This window comes from Tasmannia lanceolata, unplaced genomic scaffold (genome assembly GCF_043159265.1).
Source record: "Tasmannia lanceolata isolate RefF3 unplaced genomic scaffold, GAP_Taslan_0.1 ptg000013l, whole genome shotgun sequence".
Lineage (NCBI taxonomy): Eukaryota > Viridiplantae > Streptophyta > Magnoliopsida > Canellales > Winteraceae > Tasmannia > Tasmannia lanceolata.
This window is the reverse complement of record NW_027518690.1, coordinates 45098200-45119670: the sequence shown is the minus strand read 5'-3', so window position 1 is coordinate 45119670 and position 21471 is coordinate 45098200. Positions and strand designations below refer to the sequence as shown.

Below are 21471 nucleotides of genomic sequence, written 5' to 3'. Positions count from 1 at the left end.
TTTCCGCTGAGCGAGAGAGTAGGGGATCATCCTGTGTTTCTAGGTTTTAGAAATCTCATAATGGGGGAGAGATTTCCAAAACCTGGATTTTATGCTTAAAATCCAGGATAATAGATTGTAAAATCCAAAATTTTACACCGCTTTCAAACTAAAACTTGGAATTTTACACTGTTTGGATACGCGGATTTGAGAATTAGGGATTTCTTCGAAATTGTAGATGAGAGACAAAAGAAGAAGCTGACCGGCTGTCATTGTCATTTTCTGACTTCTCGCCCTTCTTTGAGCCAGCAAGAGAGTAGCTGATCTCCCATGTTTCTAGGTTTTAGAAATCTCAGGAAGCGGGAGAGATTTCTTACTTAATATCCAAGAAACGCTGTCAGGACAGCCTACAGTAGCTTGATCATGAACCCTCTTTGACACTGTTTTCAAACTAAAACCTTGATTCTAAAATCCGCATATCCAAACGGCCCCTAAATGTATTTCCTTTGGAGATACATTAGTAAGCAAAAGCATAGGTGGGGTTTATTCATTTCAATGATCCAAATTGTTCATCTACTCCGTGATGGATCCCGCGATGGATCACTAATTCACTACACAAAATTTGCTTTTTGAGCTATCTTAAGTTCTTAACCCTACTATTTGTGAAGACTTTCCTATATCATTTCATTTTGATTTTCTAACCATCCATCCAAAGTGGACAAATTGGATGGTTAGGATTGTTTAATGTGGCAAACTTTTGTTCTAAGAGTAAGCCCAACAATTGATGGTTTGGATCGTCTTTTTCTTTTAAAATCGTACGTCTACGCATTCATCCTAACTCTTGTTATTGCAAGTGAATGTCCTATTGTACGCCCTTTTTCCCTGCTGCTCTCCAACGAGTAAACGAGTGAAGCAAACCCTAATTCTTGCTTCCGCTTTTATCAGACCTTGTTACTTCTGCCGAGTTAGGGTTTCATCATGCAGGGTCAGGAAGCCACGGCCTCCATGGAAATCGAAAGGGTTCAACCAGAAGCCAAATCCGGATCTGGGTTTCCTCCTTTAAAGCTCAAATTCGAGCCTCTTAAAGCTCACGAAACCTCCGAAGGCCGAGTTCAGTTTCGAAAGGTCTCTGTTCCTGCCCATCGATTTACGCCTCTCAAGAAAGCATGGATGGAAATCTACACTCCGATATATGAGCAGATGAAGATCGACATCCGTATGAATCTCAAGGTAATGACGATATTGCTCTATTTTTCATTGAATTTTGTTGATTTGAGTAATGCGTTTTGGAATATAGGATTTGGGAATTACATGTTTTTTGCGATGTTTCTATTGGAAATTGGGTTTGATGGTTGGTGATATTAGGGTTAGATTTTGTCTTTTGACTATTGAAAAAGAAGGGTTTGGGATTTGGTGGCTAGAGTATGTGTGTTGATTTTGAGGATTAGGTTTTTATATGTACAGTTAGGGTTCCCCTGAAGTTTTTTATTAGTTTCCTCTCTTTTTATTTGGCAGCAGAAGTTCCTATGTTTAGATATTGGTTTAGGGTTTAGTAGGGTTTTGTTTGGGAATTTTAAGTTTGTGTTTATATATCTGGAATTAGAGCTGTTGTTTGGAAACTTGAGCTTTGGAATTTTCTTTTATTCATGTTCTACAATGCTCATATTGCATAGTTCGTTTATATTTTGGGTCTGTTGGAATTTTCTGTTTTTTTACTATGATTAAATAGTTTCGTAGATGTGCTGATTGTTTACATCCAAATTTAGGATCTGCAGATTCTATTTCCTTATCTTTCAGTTTGTTATTATTTTCAAATGATACCGTAATTTCTTTGCAGTTTCATAAATTCAGGATTTTTTGTGTTTCCTCTGAACTTTGTCTCATACCTGTTTCATTGAACATGCCTTTTTCTGGAACTGCGTATAAAGATTTCCCTCAATTTTTGTATGTCTGAACTTGTAAATTTTAATTTTTAGGCTCGGAAGGTGGAATTGAAGACAAGATCAGACACCCCTGATGTCAGTAACCTACAGAAATGCGCTGATTTTGTCCATGCCTTCATGCTTGGGTTCGATATTATAGACGCTATTGCCCTTCTGCGTTTGGATGATCTTTATGTGGATTCATTTGAGATCAAGGATGTGAAGACACTGCGAGGTGAGCACCTTTCTCGTGCAATTGGTAGGCTGTCTGGTAAAGGTGGTAAGACAAAGTTCGCTATTGAAAATTCTACAAAGACACGGATTGTGATAGCCGATACAAAGATTCACATACTGGGATCTTTCTTGAACATTAAGGTTGCTAGAGATTCTCTTTGTAGTCTTATTTTAGGATCACCAGCTGGTAAAGTCTATTCCAAACTTAGAGCAGTTACTTCTCGATTGGCAGAAAGGTTTTGATCTTGCAATTCATCTTTTATTCATGATTTTGATGTGGCTTTTGGAATCAGGTTATTTGTTTTGATACAATTTATCAGGCTACTATGTAAGCATATTGAATTGGTGTTCATTTTCTATGGATGGGCACTCCCCATGGAGAGGATTTTATATATATTTCAGAAATTTTGGTTCATGATATCAATTTTTTTGAAGTTTGATGCGAATGCTAAATATTGTGAATCAATGTTGTCAAAAGCAAATTGAAGTAGGAGCTTTTGGGTTTTAACTGTTATAGCTGATGATATGAAGTGCTATGTTTCAGTTTGTAGGAATTTTAGGTTTGAGTTCCCACCTTGGTATAATAAAAAACTGTACTGAGATATTTAAAATTATAAATGTGGTGGGAAACTGATAATGTTCGACATTAAATGGTAGTGGAATTAGTTGGTTGCAGCAAAATGTTTTCCTTTTGGAGTATACCTTGATGTCACAGTGAATGTTTCTGAACATATAGTGTGGAGAACATGTAAGAGTCAGATGCAGAGTGAAGTTTTTGGTGGGGAAAATCTGATTCATTTTCAAAGTTGGAAATGGTAGCTTCCGTTTTGCAATTATGGAAAACTGTCTACCTACTTGAATGTTGGCTTTGAAAAATATTCATACACAAGTTTGAATCCCAAGCGGTATGCTTTCTGTGGCACGAAGGTGCTCTGCAATCTAGACTTGAAGGATTTTTTTTTGAAAGGTTGACGTGGGCGGAAAAGGCGAAGATCACCGTCTTCAACTTGATAAAAGAGGAACACCGTCCCTCTTCCATGAAAATCCTCGAATCCACAAGGGATTAAGAATGAATCCTTGAATCAACAAGGAAAAGATAAAAACTGAAATTTTATTCCATTAAAGTCTCCTCCTTACATTATACACAATCACGCATTTATAGAGATCAAACTCAAACTCCTATTCAAACTAGGATTGTAAGAAGATAAGAAGATAAATCATAATGTCCCCCAACTTAACTAGGATTCTAAAGAAAACAGAGAAAACTATTTAACTAAAACTCCTAGGAAGATAGGACTCTAAGACAAACCATCCTACATCAAAGGTAGACTAGAAGGAAACTCTTTTCAAATAATAAATAGCACTAGGAATAAAGGTGTGCAAGTATTGCACTTGGTTCAAATAATAGATTGTTTCCTCAGAGTAGCCTGTTCTGAAGATTGGAGGTGTTTCAGAGACCCAAAGTGAAGTCATATAGTTTCTTCAAACCACTTGTATCCTCTTGGGGTGCTGCAGATATTTTGCTTACTTTTTTGGTTCACATTTATTATAAATTGTAGTTCAATTTTAACAGAAATGGGATAATACTGGTTTCTCATAGATTTCTTTTCACATTGTATTGTGATATATGCCTTTTTGGTTCCTCCACAAATATTGTAATTTGAAAAGGGATTGTAATTTGTTATAGTTTGATTGTCATCTCCACACAGAAACCTCTTCACCGTTAGGCAATTAACCCCCAAATTACAGGTATCACATGGCAAAGGCCCGATGGTATCAGCCATTGAGTTTTCGGCCTTTAGATTTTGTACATATCGTAACCCTCCATGCCACTTATTTTGTTCCTGTTGGTTGATTTCACGGCTGTGGGAACTCTGCACCTACATTTACTCCTGTCTTCGACTGATCTAACATCTCTTGAATGTTGTGGATATCTTATTCTCACCTCAATATCACAGTTTTCGGGCCAGTCAAAGTTTTGCAAAAGAAATAAGGGGATGTGAAATTGTTTGATTTTGTCATGCTAAGAAATTGGTGGATCAAGTGGCAGATCTGCTGGCCTGTTGTGGATTGTGCTTTTTAGTTTTTAGACTTTCTTTTCTTTGGAAATTGACATTTTATTGAATAGTGGCTGGGACAAGTTATCCCCGCCAAATTACAAATATGGATCCAATCATGGCCTTTTGCCGGTTTAGTTTTTTACTTTCTTCCACTTTGATTGTACTGTCCAGGCCTTTTTCCCGGTTTGCTTCTTTGGGCTCTCTCTCGTGTTTCGCTTCTATTGCTGTAGCCATATGCATTGACGATGGTTCTATCGTTGAATATTTCAAACTGTTTTTTTTAAGTTATCCAAAGAAGGGGTAGAGACTTCTCCGTGTACAAGTAAGCTCTAGAAGCTTCTTATCTGACAAGGCGGCCAGCCCAATTTGACCAACGATTGGAAGAGTTTCTTTCAACTTCTAAAGGCATGATCGGCAAGTTTCCTCGATTGTTTCGTTTCCCAATCATGGCACCTGTAAAAAGGGTAAAATCCATTTAAGTAATGGTTGCCGAACACACAGAGGTTTCCTTCTATTTGGTAAATAAAGATAGACAATCCTTGGTGGAGAGCAGAGACTTCAAATCCGCAATTCCGATAGGTTCAACAAAAGAGCAGATGTTGACACCCAAAGAGTGATGCCAATTGTGAAACAACCAATTACTCCAAAAGCTTAAGTTGTTGGAGTTGTTCTTATTTAATGATGTACTCGTAGATTTTTAATAACAAGTGGTTGTTGGGTTGAACCCATGACCTTTTGAGAGGCAATTGCTTTGATGCCAAGTGAAACAACCAATCACTCTAAAAGTTTAAGCTGTTTTTTTTTTTTTTTTGAAATGGCAGAAGTATATTATGAAAGGGAAGGGGACCGAGATGGACCACACCCAAAATTACACGGAAAAATAAAATAAAAATGAAAACAGCATAATCAACTACGGAGGGAGAAAATTGAACCACTCCAACTCCAAACGGTCAACCCCACTTCTAGCCAACCCATCCGCCTCTCCATTAGCACTCATCCCCACGTGATCGAAAGTAATAGACGAACCCGATATTAGATCCTCAATTTCATCAAAAAAGGATAAAAATCTCCAAGGAGGCAACACTACTCTTTTCAATCATCGAATCACATTGAGGGAATCACCCTCTATAATGCTACTATCCAAACACTCACTATCTAATCTCTTAATACCATGAGACGCCGCCATCACTTCTGCCTCCGAGGCATCACATCTCCCCAAAGGGCCGGAGTAGGCCCACACAACTCCACCACTTTCATTACTAAGCAACCCGCCAACCCCAGCCGGACCCAGATTTTCAAAACTTGAACCATCAAAATTCAATTTCCATTCCCAAAAAGAGGAGCCTCCCAACGCTGAATAATCCGAGGCCGATTTTCCCTACTAAAGCAAACTATCCTCCATCCCTCCCATAGATCAAATGCCGATACAAACCGGAATGATGGAATACATTTCACCCAAGATATCGATAGGGCAATAATTTTCAAGTAAAGCCAATGAGGCGATTTAGCAATCCCTTTAAAAACTCTAGAATTTCTTTCTTTCCAAATCACCCACCACACCGCAAGCAAACATATATTCCACAAAGTTTTTCCTTTCTTACTCCATGGCACACAGCCCGATTGCTGCAACAAACTTGGAATAGAGAATGGGAACACCCAAGCAATACCAAACCTCATAAATAGGAAAGCCCATATCTGACGCGTGAATGAACGATGCATGAAAAGATGAGCCACAGATTCTCCATTTTCCAAGCATAGAGGGCAATGGTCAATAAGCAACATACCACGCTTTCGTAGGAAGTTAACTATTTGAATCCGATCGCGGCTTACTGCCCACCCGAAGAAACAAACTCTTGGTGGGCATTAAAATTTCCATACCTTGGATGAGATGGAGGATACACCATCAGGCATTAAGATAAGATAGAAAGATTTGACGGTGTTATTTAATGATTTATACTTCAACATGTCATGCATGGCTTGTCAAGGGAGCAATTGACATCGAGTTTGATAACGTTTGTATGGGAGGTTTTCATTTTCTTTCCACATTTGCTTTTGAAACTTTACTTTTCAAAATCAATGTCGTAGTTCCTCCAAACGATGTTAGCCGAGTAGCCTTAAATAGAATGATGTTGTAGGCTCTAATCTTCCAAACCATTCGCCAGAAAGAGGGATATCAGCTTTAAAAAACACGAGATTTCCTCTGCTTCCAAATAATCCATATCTCTACAAAATGGTATCAGGTCCCATAACGTTACAGTGAGTGAAATAAAGCCAATTATTCTCCAATTCCAGAATAACTCTCGAATCGAATTAGAGAGAACCCAATCAACCCCATCAGTTACAAAATGACTTCATACATTTGGGGATAAGCCATACTATTCATGCGGTGGAGGCAATTGCGAATGTGCTTCTCTAGCTGTCAGTGATCTTTTGCCCATTGAATGGGGGACACATGGCCCTTTCGTAGCAAGGAACACACATGGATGGTTTGGATGATACAACTTAAGTCACGTGTACACAAATCCAGCCAATTATCAGTGAGCCCACCTTAATTGGATGAACTTGGCCCCTCGCAAACCATTACAACTTTTACCCTTGTAGCAGTGTAGCTAGACCGGCCATTGAATATCAGTAGCCTTACAAAATCACGTTTAAATGACTAATGACTAATGACTAATGACTAATAAAGTAATAAGCGAACTCTCTCTCTCGTAATTAGTTACATTTTTTCTTCTCAAGCCCTAAACAAATATCTTCCCCAAGAACAATTCAGTAGAATACAATCAAACACATCAAATTTCTCTACATGGGTAAACTGTAAACAATAACAAATCCATTACAACCCTCTGTACAAGTTTGCAACTGCGTTGTTCCAAGTTACCCCCATCCATACATCTCAAACCCATTTTCTTCACAACAAGAGAGAGAAAGGTCTGGCTATGGTTAATGGGTTTTGGGTGGGGAGTCATTTCCATGGACCGAAAATGTTAGGGTTGCAAGAGCCCGATTACAAATCTAGCAAAACTACACAGGGTATTTTTGAAGGGTGGGGGGAGAACATGATGGGTATTAAAGAATGGTTTGAGACTAAAATATGGGAAAATAAAATTTTAAATCAATAAAGTGAATAAAAGAAATGCAGGTGATGAAGGAGATTAAATGCGACAACCGCAACAGAAGTAGAAGAAGATGAGGCCTGAGACAACGATAATAGCCTCCACAACAGAGAGGATCCTGAAGAGAATGTCATCCATGGTACAGACCTTCAATTTCAAGTGTTTCCATCCAAACACAGACCTTCCAAATCTCCATAGCCATGCCCATGCTTCCTTACTCTTCTTCTTAAACTTGCGTATTATACCCATGGTGAGAGAGAGAAAGAGAGAGTTAGAAGGGTTCTTGTTTTTTTGTTCAATGGGTTGGAGAGGTAGTTATAAAGGATAGAAATGGACTGTGTTTTTGGTCTATTGGGTTTCTTCACCGAAGAAAGTTTCCGCTCGCCAAGAGGAAGAAGAGTCAAGTTACAAAACGGGGCACTCCACTTCAAAGGGGGGAAAGGGAAGCGAGTTTGAAAAGAAGACTGGGTATTTTGGATCCTCCGCGTTTTCGTTGTATTTGTGTTGGGAAGTTTCGAAGTAGAGAGAGAGAGAGAGAGAGAGAGAGAGAGATTATATTCCATGCGTTGAATGGAATTGAAAAATGGAAAAAAGGGCCAAATGCTCTGAACCGTGTGAGGTGATATGTAGGGTCTAAAGGTGTGTGAATTGAATAAAATTGAGATTTTACTCCTTGAGATTTTGTCAATCGTTGCTCAGAAGTAAGAATATCCTAGTTAATATTTTACTTTAGGGGAGTGATAAATCGACTCCCGAAATTGATAAATCGATTCCCCATGTTTCTTTCTCTCTCCTCTAGGGAGAGAAAGAGAAGAGAGATAGACATTTGGGGAGTCGATTTATCCATTTGGGGAGTCGATTTATCGCTGCCCTTTACTTTATTATCTGCTTTCTAATGTTCATCTTCTTTCTCTTTTATTTTTCATTATTTCCTAAGCTGTCAACCACCAACCACTTTCTTTGAGCCTCCCAACACACTGATCACTTTCCCCATCCCTTCCTCTCACCCACTTCTTAAACCTTAACCCTTTGACCTTTAACCTTCATCACAAACACATTTCACCTAAGCCTTTATCCTAAACCCTTTAATTTTATAACTTATCATTCCATCAACCAGCCCTCCACTCTTTCATAACCTTCAGAAATCCCCTAGTCAGCCGATTGCCTTAAACCATAAACTGTCCAGAAATTTAACATACCTCATATCCTTCGAACCCATTATCCCCATTACTACAGTTAATCGACAACCATATCTTCATCATTACTCACCTAGAAGTGTTATTCAATCACATCAGAACTTTGTTACAGATCTCTTTACAGACCTGGAACAAAAGCTGTTACAGATTCTCATTATAGAATTTAACCCTAGAATATGTCTCAGATCTCATTATAGAATTTTACAATAGATCTGTTACAGTATTGCCATAGCTTTTACTATGAGTCTATTCCATAATTGTTCTTTCTGACTCATATTTTACAATTTCCTTTTACCAATCTGTCAAAACTGTTAGAACTTAGAAAGCTTGTAAAATTCCCTGGACCTTATTCCTAGACCTGATTTAATCATATGTGAACCAAACCTATTACAGACCTATAACAGCTCTGATACAGGTCTAAAAGCTTACCCACAGCCTCTCATTCCTAATCACCATATACCCAACGGTCTGTAATCTCACACAACCAAACGGTGCAGTTACAGTCCACTTTTCTCAGACAGCACAAACCGTAAAACTTCAACCATTCCTATACCAACCCTGAACCAAACCGATACCCTTTCTTATTCACTGGTACACTATTGGCCATCCTACCCTTGTACTGTGATTAATATCATCCCTCGCAACCAATAACAATCCTTCACAGCAAGCAGTATTCCATAGGATACCGTACCTGTCTCTACATGTTTATGAATCTAACCTTGGAAGGAACAATTTCATTTGGCTTCCCTATGTCAAAATGGTATTGGAGTTGCATGATTAATGATCTTTTCATAACTGACATGCGTTAGTTGGTATCAGAGCCTATGTTAGAATATTCCTTGGAATTCATCCTACATCATTTTGGTATCCTAGCTACATATCCAGGAGTCATCCTACGCCACAATGTGAGTAGGGAATCCATTTAGCAAGATCCTTATGAGGCTATAAAGACATCTCCTTGGCAAAACTTAGCCATTTGACGCTCTACATTGCTTTTCTAACTTAGATATTCTTTAATGAAGTAAGATTATTAGGAGTTTAAGGGAAATTAGAGGGGTTTAGAGGAATCTAGAGGTTCTTATGGCTTCAAGTAGGGCTAAGTGTTAGAGGTAAGCCCCAAAATATCATGCTTAGATTTGATGTCCCCTCTCTGCCTTTTTATGATGAGATCATAACTATCTATTGATTTTGATCGTGACTTGATTTTTTTTATCATAGCTCGTGAAATTTCTTTTTTTTTTTTTTTTGAAAAGTGACAATTTTATTCCATGAAAAGGTAGTACAGAAAAGAGTAGACAAGGGACAAGATGTCCATGTGGTATACAAAAGAGATCAATCAATCTGAACCCAAATTAAAGATTCGCCTCCACAGAGTCGCTTATAACGACCTCTGTATCAGATCGATTTACTCCCTCCTTAGCTACACGATCCACCGTAGAATTCGCCGAGCGCCGCCTGTGTGTCACCGATGGGAGGATAACACGAATGAGATCCCGTATCTCGTCCACCAAATTAGCCAGACACCATGGGCCGGCCCTATGATTCATAGCCCAAGTAATTACATTTGCAGAGTCCCAGCATGAAATGTCTTTTGATTGTTATGGGGTTTATAGACACCCCATTTTGATCGTACCCCAAACCTCCCATGTTTGAGCAAAATCCTTCCAAATTAATGATTTAGCGTCCCAAATTTCATCCTAGGGTAGTTTAGGATCCTAGGAAAGTCTCTTTAAAATTTCGTTCAAATCCGTCGCAGTTTGCCTAGCGAACGAGCGTAACAAGTAGTGTAGTGTAAATATAGTGTAAGAAGAAGAAGTGTGTATTATCCCGACCAAGAGGTGACCTAGTAGAAGTAAAACATGGGTGATTTGCTGCAGGAGGGTGTCCCTGGGTAACCAGAGAGGCACGGATTTATCTTTTTTATCTCTTTCAAATTTTTTACTCAGGGACTACCACATCTATCTGAGGCAAGGTCAAATATATATAAAGGGAGTTGTCCAAGCAAGTAAAGGGGGGTAAAAATTAAATGATTTTTCTATAAATAAGAAGTTTGGGTCTCATTTACGGGGATTCGAATTTTTTTGAGAAAAGTTTTTAGAGAGAGAAGCTGCGAGAATTCCAGAGAGAGAAACTAGATCTCAAAAATCCAAACCCTCTTTTTATCTTCTCCGGCGAGCCTCCGACAAGTTTTCTGGCCGAGTTTTTGCTCTGATCATCTTATTCTCCTCCCTTATAACCTTAGCTACTGTTAGTTTCCTTTTTTCTTTCATTATTTAAGCTACAAACCCTCACCTTTATTCCTTTTCTTCTTCTCCGATCGTCCATCCGGCAAGATCACTCGAGCTCCGGTCGGATTTTCACTCCGGTCATTCTTCTTCTCCGGCAAGCTCTAGCTGGCTCTCATGTTTCAGATTTGAGTTAATTCCTTTTGCCAAACCCTAACTTGCCTTCATCTGCTCCGGCAAGTCAACCTGAGCTCCGGCTACCTTTTTCTTTCTCAAGCTACCTTGTTTTACTATCTTTGCAAAGTTATATCATCATTCGTCTTCTTCTTTAGCTAACTCTGATTGGAGCTCCGGTCTATTTCTGGATCTGGATCTTCAATACAGCCAGTTCTTAGCCTGGATCGAAGAATTTTCATCGGATTTGTGGATATTATCAAAAGAAAAGAAGGAGATCTTTGTCTCTAAACAGGAATTTCAAGTAAGTTACTGATATGTAAATTCTATTTTTCATTTTTGTTGTTCTTCCTAAGGAGATTTTTTTTTAATCTTGAAATGAATATATGATTAGCTTTTGAATAGATCTGCTAGTGAATAATGTTCTTTGTAGATGCTTATCTCATAATCTCTGAACTCAAATTTCGTTCTTCTTAACTGTAGTGAATTTTGTGAATTTGCTATTAAAATGAGAAGTTGATATGTTTTGCCTCATGTTCTCGTTTATTCTTAGTGCTTAGATTTTTGACTTGTGTGTAAAAAAAAAAAAGGTTAAGCAAGGCTAGTTTGATGAATTTAAACGACATTTGAATAAGGAGATGCGGAATTTTTTTTTTTTACTTTCCTTTTCTCTGTGTGATTCTAGCGTCCAAATGTTAGAAATGCTTGAGTTAATTTTCTGGAAAAGGTGTTTGAATCGTATTTCTATATCGTCCATCTCTCTTAATGAGGGTTTCACTGTCTTAACTAATCGTTAATCGATTTTGAAGTTATGATTCATGTCCTATGTGTAAATCATAGCATATAAATACAAATTTTGATCATAAAATCATTGAGTGTTAAATTGATTATGAAAGCTGCTTGTGGTTCTTTTAAATAAAGCCTAATTTCTAGTCCTGAGGTAATTTATCATTACTGTTGAAATGATTCTGATGAAAAATGATTGGAAAGTCATATTTATGGCTGGAAAGCAATTTTACAAGCAAAAATACTTCCAGTTTCATTGGTAATACCTTTTAATTTTACTTGAAATAATCTCTATTTGATTTTTTGGAAAGTTTTATATTACACAGTTTAATGACATGCTTGTTTATTTTCTATTTTTTTTTTTTACTTTTAATTAGTAAATGTAATTTTTTTTTGAGGTATTAAAATTTTTAATCGTTCGTGTGTGACAAAAGCATGCCCTGTTTTGATATTATATAAATATAACTATAGAATTGCAATCATGATTAGTTAATAAATTTTATCTCCCTGAGAATAATTGGTAATGGTTGGTGTTTACTTTCTTTTATTTCTTAATGGAGAACATTTTCCCTATGAACATAATTGATTTTCTGTGATTGTCATAAGAAATGTCCCATCCGTCCAAAAGAGTATATAAAAATGGAAGTATATTCGGTCAAAGGAGGTGGTCTTACAGGTGGAATGAGTAATTTCTTTTTGAGTAGATTACCCAAGTAGATGGAATTCTGAATGATGAAGCTGTTTAAGACAAGTCAGATGGCTTTCTTATTTGGGCTTTCGTTATGGTTTAACTTAATACATTCTATTTGTTTCTAATTGAATGAGTCAGTGATAGTTATTTGAGGAGAATGATGATTTTGGTTGATTTAAAAAAAATAAAAATTGTAGTGCAATTATTGTGGAAATAGAATGAATGTGTATGTATTCCTATACATAGTGTAGAGTGTAAGGTTTACGTTCTAAGCCAATAGTAGTTCATTAGGTGTGTATTTTTACTCCCAGCTGGTCATGTGGTTTTGATCTTCATTTTACTATCAACATGTTTCAAAAATCATTTCTTATGACAAATTTGAAATAGGTGGTTCACAAGAATATGATAATTATCTGTTTCATATTTTGAAATATATTGCCTTGGAGATTTTGCTGTACGCGTTGATTATATGGATACAGAGTATGATCCTTATTTTTATGGCCATTAGTGTGTGGAGTAATAGTGTGAGAGATTAGAAATATTCATCCAAATTTGGTTCTTTTATTCTCGTTTATGACTGTTATTCTAATTCTCAAATCATATCGACTAATATCTCAACAAGGATTGGGAGTAGTACAAAGCTTCATCACTGTTGGGATTGGTCTCTTTGATCTCATGATTATTAGCTCATGCTTAAAAAGGGGGTTATATTTCATGGACTGGGTAGTTTTCAAAGCACTATAATGCAAGTGTTTGGTGGTTATTATTGATACAACTATTATCAAGAGTTGATACTAATGTCTGATGATGTGAAAAGTTTAAATGAATACAAGGGTATTCTGTTTTATACGACAATAGATAGCAGATAGCCCAGCTTGAAATGGGAATTTTATACATGACTATCTTCTATTTGAAGATTTGGATTGTCATTGGTCATTACTGGAATGCCTCTTATTCATACTATATTTGGAAGGACTTGTCAAACATTTTAATTATATGCTTTGCAGCTAATGATCTATGTTATTGGATAGTATTTAAAATAGCTATTTTATATAGTTAGTTTCCAAATGATTACATGTGTACTGGCTGAGAAAGGTTAAGTGGTATTTCTATGCCTTGGTCCTAATTCTGCCATTGTATAGGATTATTTTATTTTATTTAGGTTTGTAATTAACTGGTATAATAAAATGGTTCAATGCATGTTCTATAGTATAAAGTCAGCTCATCCACTTTCGGTTCAGTTCATTTTATATGTATAGCTTAGTCTTTGTTTTGTGTCATGAAATCAGCCGATACTCTTGTAGTTTAATCCACACTCTATGTGTCATAAAATCAGTTCATTCCTTTATAGTCTGGTCCAATGGCATATCTGAATTATAATTCATTCTTGTAATGGGTCAAGTAGTTATTGGTTTCTGCATTTTTGGAGCTTGATTTGCTCGTATATGTCTGAATTATCATATCCTTTTGCATATTGTTCATAGGATGCAGGTGTTAAAATCTGCTAACCTATAACCTGAAGATTTAGTTGTCATACAATCTGAAATCAGCTACTTCAAAATCTGAAATCAGCTACTTCATAACCTGAAACAAATTAGCCACTAACCTGAAACCAGTTAGTACAGAACCTGAAAATAGCCAGCCTAAAACCTGAAATTAACTAGTCTAGAACCTGAAATTAGCTAGTATATAACATGAACCAGTGGCTATAACTTGGAACAATATACACATAACTTGAAAACAATGCACATATATTCCATAAGCAGTGTTTATTTTAGTGGAAAATTAGTTTCTTTCGGCAAGGTACTGCTGTTTAAAAAATCATCAGGAGGTCTGGTTTCTTTTCTTTTCCATGGATTCATTGTCAATTGTTCATATAGAATGATATTTGTCTTGCTCATAGTATAAAAATGGTAGGCTTGTTCTAAGGAAGTAGCTTTGCATACATCATTGAAAGGGTATTTGTTTAAGAGAATTTTGCTCGTAGAGTTAAGATGATAGGCTTGTTTTTAAGAAAATGGCTTTGCATGTAAATTTTTGTTCTTATGTGGTTAAAACACATTGTTTGCCTAAATTGTCTATGATGATAACTTTAAGAAACCGAGCACAATGTCATTACTTTTGGTTTATTGATTGATAGTGTGTATATCACAAAACATAAATCACTAGTCAATATTTTGGATATGGTATACATGGACTGATACATGCATGTAGGTTCAGGAGGTATCTAAAATGTTTATTCTGTTAGGTAAGTTATAAGGAATCAGTTTCAAGTCATTTTAGTGTCTTAGTTTTTGCTAAAAACCAAAGAGAATTGACATTTGTTCTAGTAGGTTTCAGTTATCCCTTTTCATGTTTTATCTTTGGGAATATCGGTTCTATTTACCCCATGATAATTAAGTAATTTTATTTTACTCATCATTCAATAGATGCATAAATCAAATTAATTTTCTTTTCTTATCTATTTAGATAACTCATTCATAAGGTGCTAGCTTTCATGCTCTGTTCTAGTTACTTGCTATGGATAAGATGATTAAAGTTTTATTCATTTGACTCTAAAATTTTGGTTTTTAATAATTGGAGCTGAGGATTTTTTTTTTAGTAGTCTCAATCTGTTTTGGTACTTGTAATTAAATTTGTGGACTGATATAGGTTATATTATTTGTTTGCATGTATTTTCATCAATTGGAAATTTTGATGTTGGGCTATACGAATGGCTGTATTAATTTCACCATTACATTCACGAATTTTAAAAGTCAAGTTATATTCTGTATGAATCTGTTTGGGTACTAAAAATTCGATTTTTCGTTTGGACTTAATAAATGTTTCATTATGACTGTCATTTTTCTTATTTAGTTATCCTCTCTAGAATAAATTCTATTGTTTAGGTTCATTTTGAATTAATGATGTTATTTGTATTTCTCTTCTAACATTTTCTTTTTTTGAGAGGGGCGATGAAGGCGCTAGCCCAAGCTCATCCTTAGGGGACTTGCTCAGTCCAAGTAATGCTCCCCTCTTTATTTAGTAGACTAACACAGTCTTTTAGACACCTCTTAGATAGTATAGCCATCATTAGGAGACACACTATGTCTCATTAGGTAGTTCTCATTTAGGAGATAATCCTCATTTAAAATTTACCCTTAGGGAGTGTTCTTTGGTTTAATAGAGATACCCATAGGAGACATACAGTGTCTCATTTATAGAACCTCCCCTACTTGTACCTCAATTTATAACCCCTCTTTAGTATTGTTTGGTCTAGAGGTTTATCCTTAGAGACTAGCTTAGTCTTGTTCGGGTTTGACTTGTTAGGAACCTTATCCTTCTCTTTTACTTTAGATTTCAGTTACTTGTTTGTGGTTTAGTTCAAGTGTCTTTGACACTAGTTTGCTTGTTCGGGGTTTCCCCGTAGCTTTAGGGTTTTGCCCTAGTTTATTGCTTTGTGTGTTCTCTTTAGGTCTTTGACCAAAAGAGTGAAAACGTTTTAAAAATCTAACAAACACTTGAATACTTTAAAATTCAAAACAAAAACATTTGAAATATTTTAAAAAATTCAAAAACATTTGAAATATCTTAAAATTCAAAAACATATGAAAACTTTAAAAAATATCAAAAGCTTTTAAATCATTTGGAGTGTTAAGCTTTTTAGTGGTAATTAGGAGAGTTCGTTCCGAACTATGTTGGCTTGATCCTCTTTCATGAGGTACGTAGTGCAACTTGAGATCCACATCCCAAGTCCAGCCAAATCTTTAAAAATAAAACATTTCAAGTTCTCCAAAAATACCAAAATTATTCAAAACCTTTTTTTCAAAAAGATCTTCCCATAGAGTTAGGAGTCTGTCCTAGCTGTTTAAGGTGTTTTAGGAGTTAGGAGGCTGTCTTGATTTGTATTGATGTGGTGTGTCCTGTCTTGTGAGTGTCCCTAGAGTTAGGAGGCCTCGAGTCGATCAGTTAGACATTTAGTCGAACCGGTGGCTAGACTAGGAAGCATATAGTCAGCCCATGGTTTTCATTAGGTTGCACAGCCTAGATACACATAGGATGTAGGGCTCACCTGCATTAGCTTAAGGCTAACCAACTTGCATTAGTTAGGGCATATAGAGAGTCCTAAAACTTACAATTTACATGAACTTAAGCAATTGTGTAAAAAGCTTTAAAAATCAGTCGAGTCTAGTGGATCGAGTCTAGGATAGCGGTTCTAGATGGTTAGGCATTGTAGTTTAGAATAGAGCATCGAACTACATTGACTTTGATTCTTCCCGAGGCCGGGATACGTAGAGCAGCTGGGATGGACGACCATCTTGGTCCGAGTCAAGTCGCATTAGAGTTAGGATTTGTCTTGTCCTGTCATATATAGGATTGATTTGTGTTTTATGTTTTGATGTGTTTTCTTACTTTCTTGTACTGATACTATACCTTTAGCTGTAGCTTGTATGTGTATGTCCACCAGAACTTAGACACACATTAGGTATGTCACTCATAACCTAGCTTTGCTTAGGTGACACATTTTTTTATTTCATTTTATGTATGCTTATTTCTTTATCCTCAGGAAATGCATGCTTAGGTAGACGATTCGTGAGAATTGTTCCTATTTCATATGATTTTCGCCCTAAACTCTTTGAGGTTAATAATAAATGGCATAAGAGACCAAGTGCTTGCACTCGGACGAATCGGGGGTGCTCTTCAGACCTTCTCCATTCGTAATCAGGCACGGACCCATACATATCTCTGGTTATCCATGGTATACGGAGCCTATTTTGTTTGAAGATCCATGGCCATATACCATGGATGGCGACTCTGAGTTTGTTTAGGTACGTTTCGAATCCGGACTTGTTCCCGAATCGAGAGGTATCCCTTTTATATCGCCACTCGTGCTATGCTATGAGGGTGGCATCCGTTTTGAGAGTTCCTTGGTAGAGCTCTCCTTCACACGTGGATGATCCAAATGATGTAGGGACTCGTTTCCTCATCATTTCTCGGATCGGGGTCCACAGGGTTGCATACACTCCCATAACAATCAAAAGAAATTTAACGAGCTTTTAACCATCTCTCTATTAGGATTTGTCATGTTTCATCTTTGAGTTCTCATCATGTATACCGATTAGGACTGTTGAATTAATGCTCATGAATCAGTATTCTATCACAGTGGTTATTTATTCTCTATTTGGGAATTTATACGAAGACAAGGTTGTCTTAGGAACATCCCAAGCATCCAAACTAGTGTTGTCTCTCAGTACCAAAGTAAGATATAGAACTTCATGAGTACTTTAGATGCCCCAAAGATTGCAATAATATCAAAATAAATGAGCAAAAAGTAAGAAGTGTCCTATGGATCTTCAATGGCAGTTCATGGTGTTGTATCTAACATGATTAACAAGTTACTGTAGTCAAAGTTAGGCTCGGCATAGCTGTACTAGAAAACCTGGAAGAAAATGTCAGAACAAAGTCACTACATTGTTCTTGTCAATGACAGAATGTGGAGAAGAAAGAGTGCCCGCCTTTTTTCAAGTATGCGAAGAGGAAGAAAGGAGGAACTGTGGTGATCCTACTATTGCAAAAAGCATGTGCTTAGATAGATGTTGAAATCGGCAAAGCTTTGTTTTTGTGGTCAACCTTACTCCTACTCTTTTACACAAAGATCAATCAGCCACTTTTGCCATGAATTTGGAAGGAAGCATAAGTGAATACATAGAAACTATCTGCATGGTTATGAAACTTTTCCGGTCAGAAGTTACTTGATGTTTCTCTCCTTCAAACATCACAAATAGAGTAGCATCAACCAGTTGTCAAGACTCAAGGAATCTCCAGCCTATGGATGGCCGAGCACTGCTGTCTGGCACTTGTGTTCAGAAATAGAAAACAAGATGTTAGTGTAGACCTTTTTTGTTGTTTTATTTTCTGTAAGTTTCATTGTGTCATAGAGATCTAGCAGTCATTTTATCTTTTTCTTTAAGAAGCATTGGTTTCTATGGCGTTAGAGTTTCTAGAAGTGTATATGCCATCCTGTAAAAAATTTCGATTGAAAAGTATTGAAGACTATCAGAGCTGCGCTGTGATTTTTCCTCCCCCCCACCCGAGGTGCTTCTCATCATGTTAGGAAAGCCTATAACTATATACCAAAAGTAGTAAATGTAAAATAAACAATTTAATATATCACTAATTTGAACAAATTATGAATTTATACAACTAAAAGAATCAGAGCTCTTGTAAGTTGAGCAGCACTTACAGGAAAAGAGAAAGGTTATTTTGGAAGTTGGGCAGCTTATAGTCATACAGTAGACCAGGTTCTGACGCCATTTTGATCTTGTCTCAGTATTTGTACTATTTTCTTTGACAAAGGCCCACTCACTTCTCTTTCCTTTATAAAAATAATGTATTTTGCTAATCCATTTCAAATTATCATCCTAATATACAGCTTTTACTTCAATCCAACTCATGCCAACCTTCTTTCCTCTCGAGAACTTCTCCATTACTTCTCTAACCTTCCTTGCATCCTCCCACCTACCATCAGCAGCATATAAATTAGACAACAACACGTAAGTTGCAGTGTCATTATCACCCAACTCCACCAACTTTGCTACAACAGCCAATCCTAGTTGAATATGTCTATGAACAATGCATGAACTGAGAAGTGTCCTTAGCACCACTATCCCTGGTTCGAAACCCATTCCCTCAATAAACTCCACTGCCTCCCTAAACAACCCGGATCGCCCAAGACCATCAATAACACAAGCATAATGTTCCTTCTCTGGACTGACTCCATAATCATGCATCATAAAGAAATAATGGACTGCTCTGTCAACAAGGTTGCCATGGCTGCAACCTGAGAGGACTGCAAGAAAAGTGATCTCATCAGGCTTCACCCCATAGTTTTTCATTTCATCGAAAGCCTTCAACACCTCTAAGCCATTTCCATGGTGGGCATGGCCCGAAAGTAGAGCATTCCACAACACTATATCACTCTTTGATGTACCCATGAAGTAACTAACTGAATTTTCTATGCTTCCACACTTCGAATACATGTCGATGAGAGCAGTACCAACAAATTTATCATTTTCCAATCCAATTTTAAGACTATAGGAATGAAGCAATTTCCCAGTTTCAGTAGCTGTTAGTTTAGAACAGGCCGCTAGTGCAGTGGCAAGAGTGAAATGATTAGGCTTAAATCCCTCCTCAAGCATTTTAATTAGCAAGGCTAGAGCATTTTCGCTGTATCCAAGTTTTGCATAACCCGATATAAGTGCAGTCCATGAAGTAACATCGTGGCTACTAATCTTTCCAAACAATTTAAGTGTGGAATTTATATTTCCACATTCGGAATAGAGAGAAAGGAGGGTAGTCTGAACTGAGATATCAGCATTGCATCCAAACTTGATTGTATAAGCATGAATTTGTTTTCCGTGATCAATAGCCTTCAGATCAATGCAACCCATAAGGACACTGATGCACACAACTAAATCTGGATTGATGCCTTCCTTTTGCATTTGGTAGAAATTTCTCAAAGCTTCCACTGAGAACCCATTATGAACATTACCTGAAATCAGTGTTGTCCACAAGACTAAATCACGATGATGACTAATCTGTTCAAAAATTTTCCGTGTATCTTCCATGGTCGAACACTTTGCATACATATCCATCAGAGCTTCCCTGACACATATGTCTGATTCACACCCAATTTGAAGGGCAACAGAATGAATTTGAGTACCCAGATCCAAAGACTCAGACACAGCAGAAACACTAAGAATGCAAGCTAATAAGACATCATCAATCACCATGGCTTCATGATAAATCCAATAAAAGGCATCCATAGCATCTTGGAAGCACGCATGGATGGCATAACCATTAATCAAAGTTGTCCATGACATTATGTTCTTGCTACCCAAATAAACCAACAAATCAAAAGCATCATCCATGGCATCACAACTAGAATACATCCCAACAAGAGAATTCTCTATCACACCATCATCCTCAAAGCCAAATTTAATTATCAAACCATGAATTTGAACCCCACCTCTCAAAATTTCATATCCGTCAATTCCGCTCAGCACATTAACAAAAGTAGCTCTAGTGGGTACTAGAGAAGATGATAGAATTTCGCGTAAATTGGCGAAAGCTTCCTTAGAATTCCCATTCTTAGTGTGTACACCTATCATTGCATTGATCAAAACAATATCTTTAAACTCTAAACTATTAAAAACCTTTGCTGACTCATCAAAGCAATGAAATTCAGCATAAAACTCCACAAGAGCACTTCCAACAAAGACATTATCACCAAGACCCAGTTTGATTAAATTACAATGAACTTGTAGTCCTTTACCAATATTTCCTAAATTAGTGCAACCTTTAAGCACACTAGTGAAGCTAAGCTTATCAGGAACAACACCACAAAACAACATATTTTGGTAACAAATAAAAGCATCCAACCCAAACCCACATACGAAATAGCCACCAATCATGGTATTCCAAGACACAACATCTGGTTGGGGTATTTCATCGAAAACTTGGAGGGCGTCCTTCATTATTCTACATTTGGAGTACATGTTTACCAGGCTGTTAGTAAGAAAGAGATGGGGTTTTGGCAGGGTTTTGAGGATGTGGGAATGGATGGCTTTTCCTTCTGAAATGGCTTGTTTTTCTGCTGAGAGTCTAAGGAGGTGCGAGTATTTTTTCTGCAAATCAAAATTTTGAGAGTAAACATGACTGTTTCCATTTTTAAAACTTGTAACGGTGTAAAATCTGACCGTTTTAAGTATCAATCCAACTGTAATAAGCTTGGGCTTTGATGGGCTGAACCTATGCATTCCTCCCAGAAAAGGCTACAATGCCCATTCCATCTACGTGGAGGTGGACGCTTGAGAAAGGTTATTTCAGTCTCGTTCAGGCATCTATCTATGTAGTTGGGGTGGTAAACGGGCTGGGTCCGAGTTGGGCCACGATGACTAGCCCAAGCACTCATGAGTTTAATAATTAATATAAAACTTAGACTATTAAAACTCCTACAAGTTAACTCCAGCCTAAAACTAAGGTTGCAACTTTGGTTGGTCGGGTTTTACCCTAACCAAAAATAACATGGGCCGGGTTTAGAAATCAT

At 37.0% G+C, this 21471-nt stretch overlaps 3 protein-coding genes across 3 annotated transcripts; 1 reads left to right on the top strand and 2 right to left on the bottom strand.

The window, feature by feature from the left end:
- Window positions 1–837: 837 nt before the first annotated feature.
- LOC143890255 (uncharacterized) lies at window positions 838–2553 on the top strand. Its single transcript, XM_077394863.1, has 2 exons — window positions 838–1209; window positions 1956–2553. Exons 1-2 carry the CDS (start codon window positions 958–960, stop codon window positions 2376–2378), a joined length of 675 nt encoding a protein of 224 aa, XP_077250978.1. The 5' UTR covers window positions 838–957; the 3' UTR covers window positions 2379–2553.
- Window positions 2554–6461: 3908 nt separating this feature from the next.
- Window positions 6462–7973, bottom strand: LOC143889242 (uncharacterized). The gene has a single exon (XM_077393416.1). It carries the CDS (start codon window positions 7558–7560, stop codon window positions 7351–7353), a length of 210 nt encoding a protein of 69 aa, XP_077249531.1. The 5' UTR covers window positions 7561–7973; the 3' UTR covers window positions 6462–7350.
- A 10811-nt stretch (window positions 7974–18784) lies between these two features.
- Window positions 18785–20899, bottom strand: LOC143891315 (pentatricopeptide repeat-containing protein At4g39530-like). Its single transcript, XM_077395915.1, has one exon. The coding sequence runs from the start codon at window positions 20897–20899 to the stop codon at window positions 18785–18787; it is 2115 nt and encodes a 704-aa protein (XP_077252030.1).
- Between the last annotated feature and the right edge of the window lie 572 nt (window positions 20900–21471).

Coding starts and splice junctions, on each gene's coding strand:
- LOC143889242 (XM_077393416.1), bottom strand. CDS start 7,560: ATGGGTATAATACGCAAGTTTAAGAAGAAGAGTAAGGAAGCATGGGCA.
- LOC143890255 (XM_077394863.1), top strand. CDS start 958: ATGCAGGGTCAGGAAGCCACGGCCTCCATGGAAATCGAAAGGGTTCAA. Junction 1,210..1,955: donor ACATCCGTATGAATCTCAAG/GTAATGACGATA, acceptor TTTAATTTTTAG/GCTCGGAAGGTGGAATTGAA.
- LOC143891315 (XM_077395915.1), bottom strand. CDS start 20,899: ATGAAGGACGCCCTCCAAGTTTTCGATGAAATACCCCAACCAGATGTT.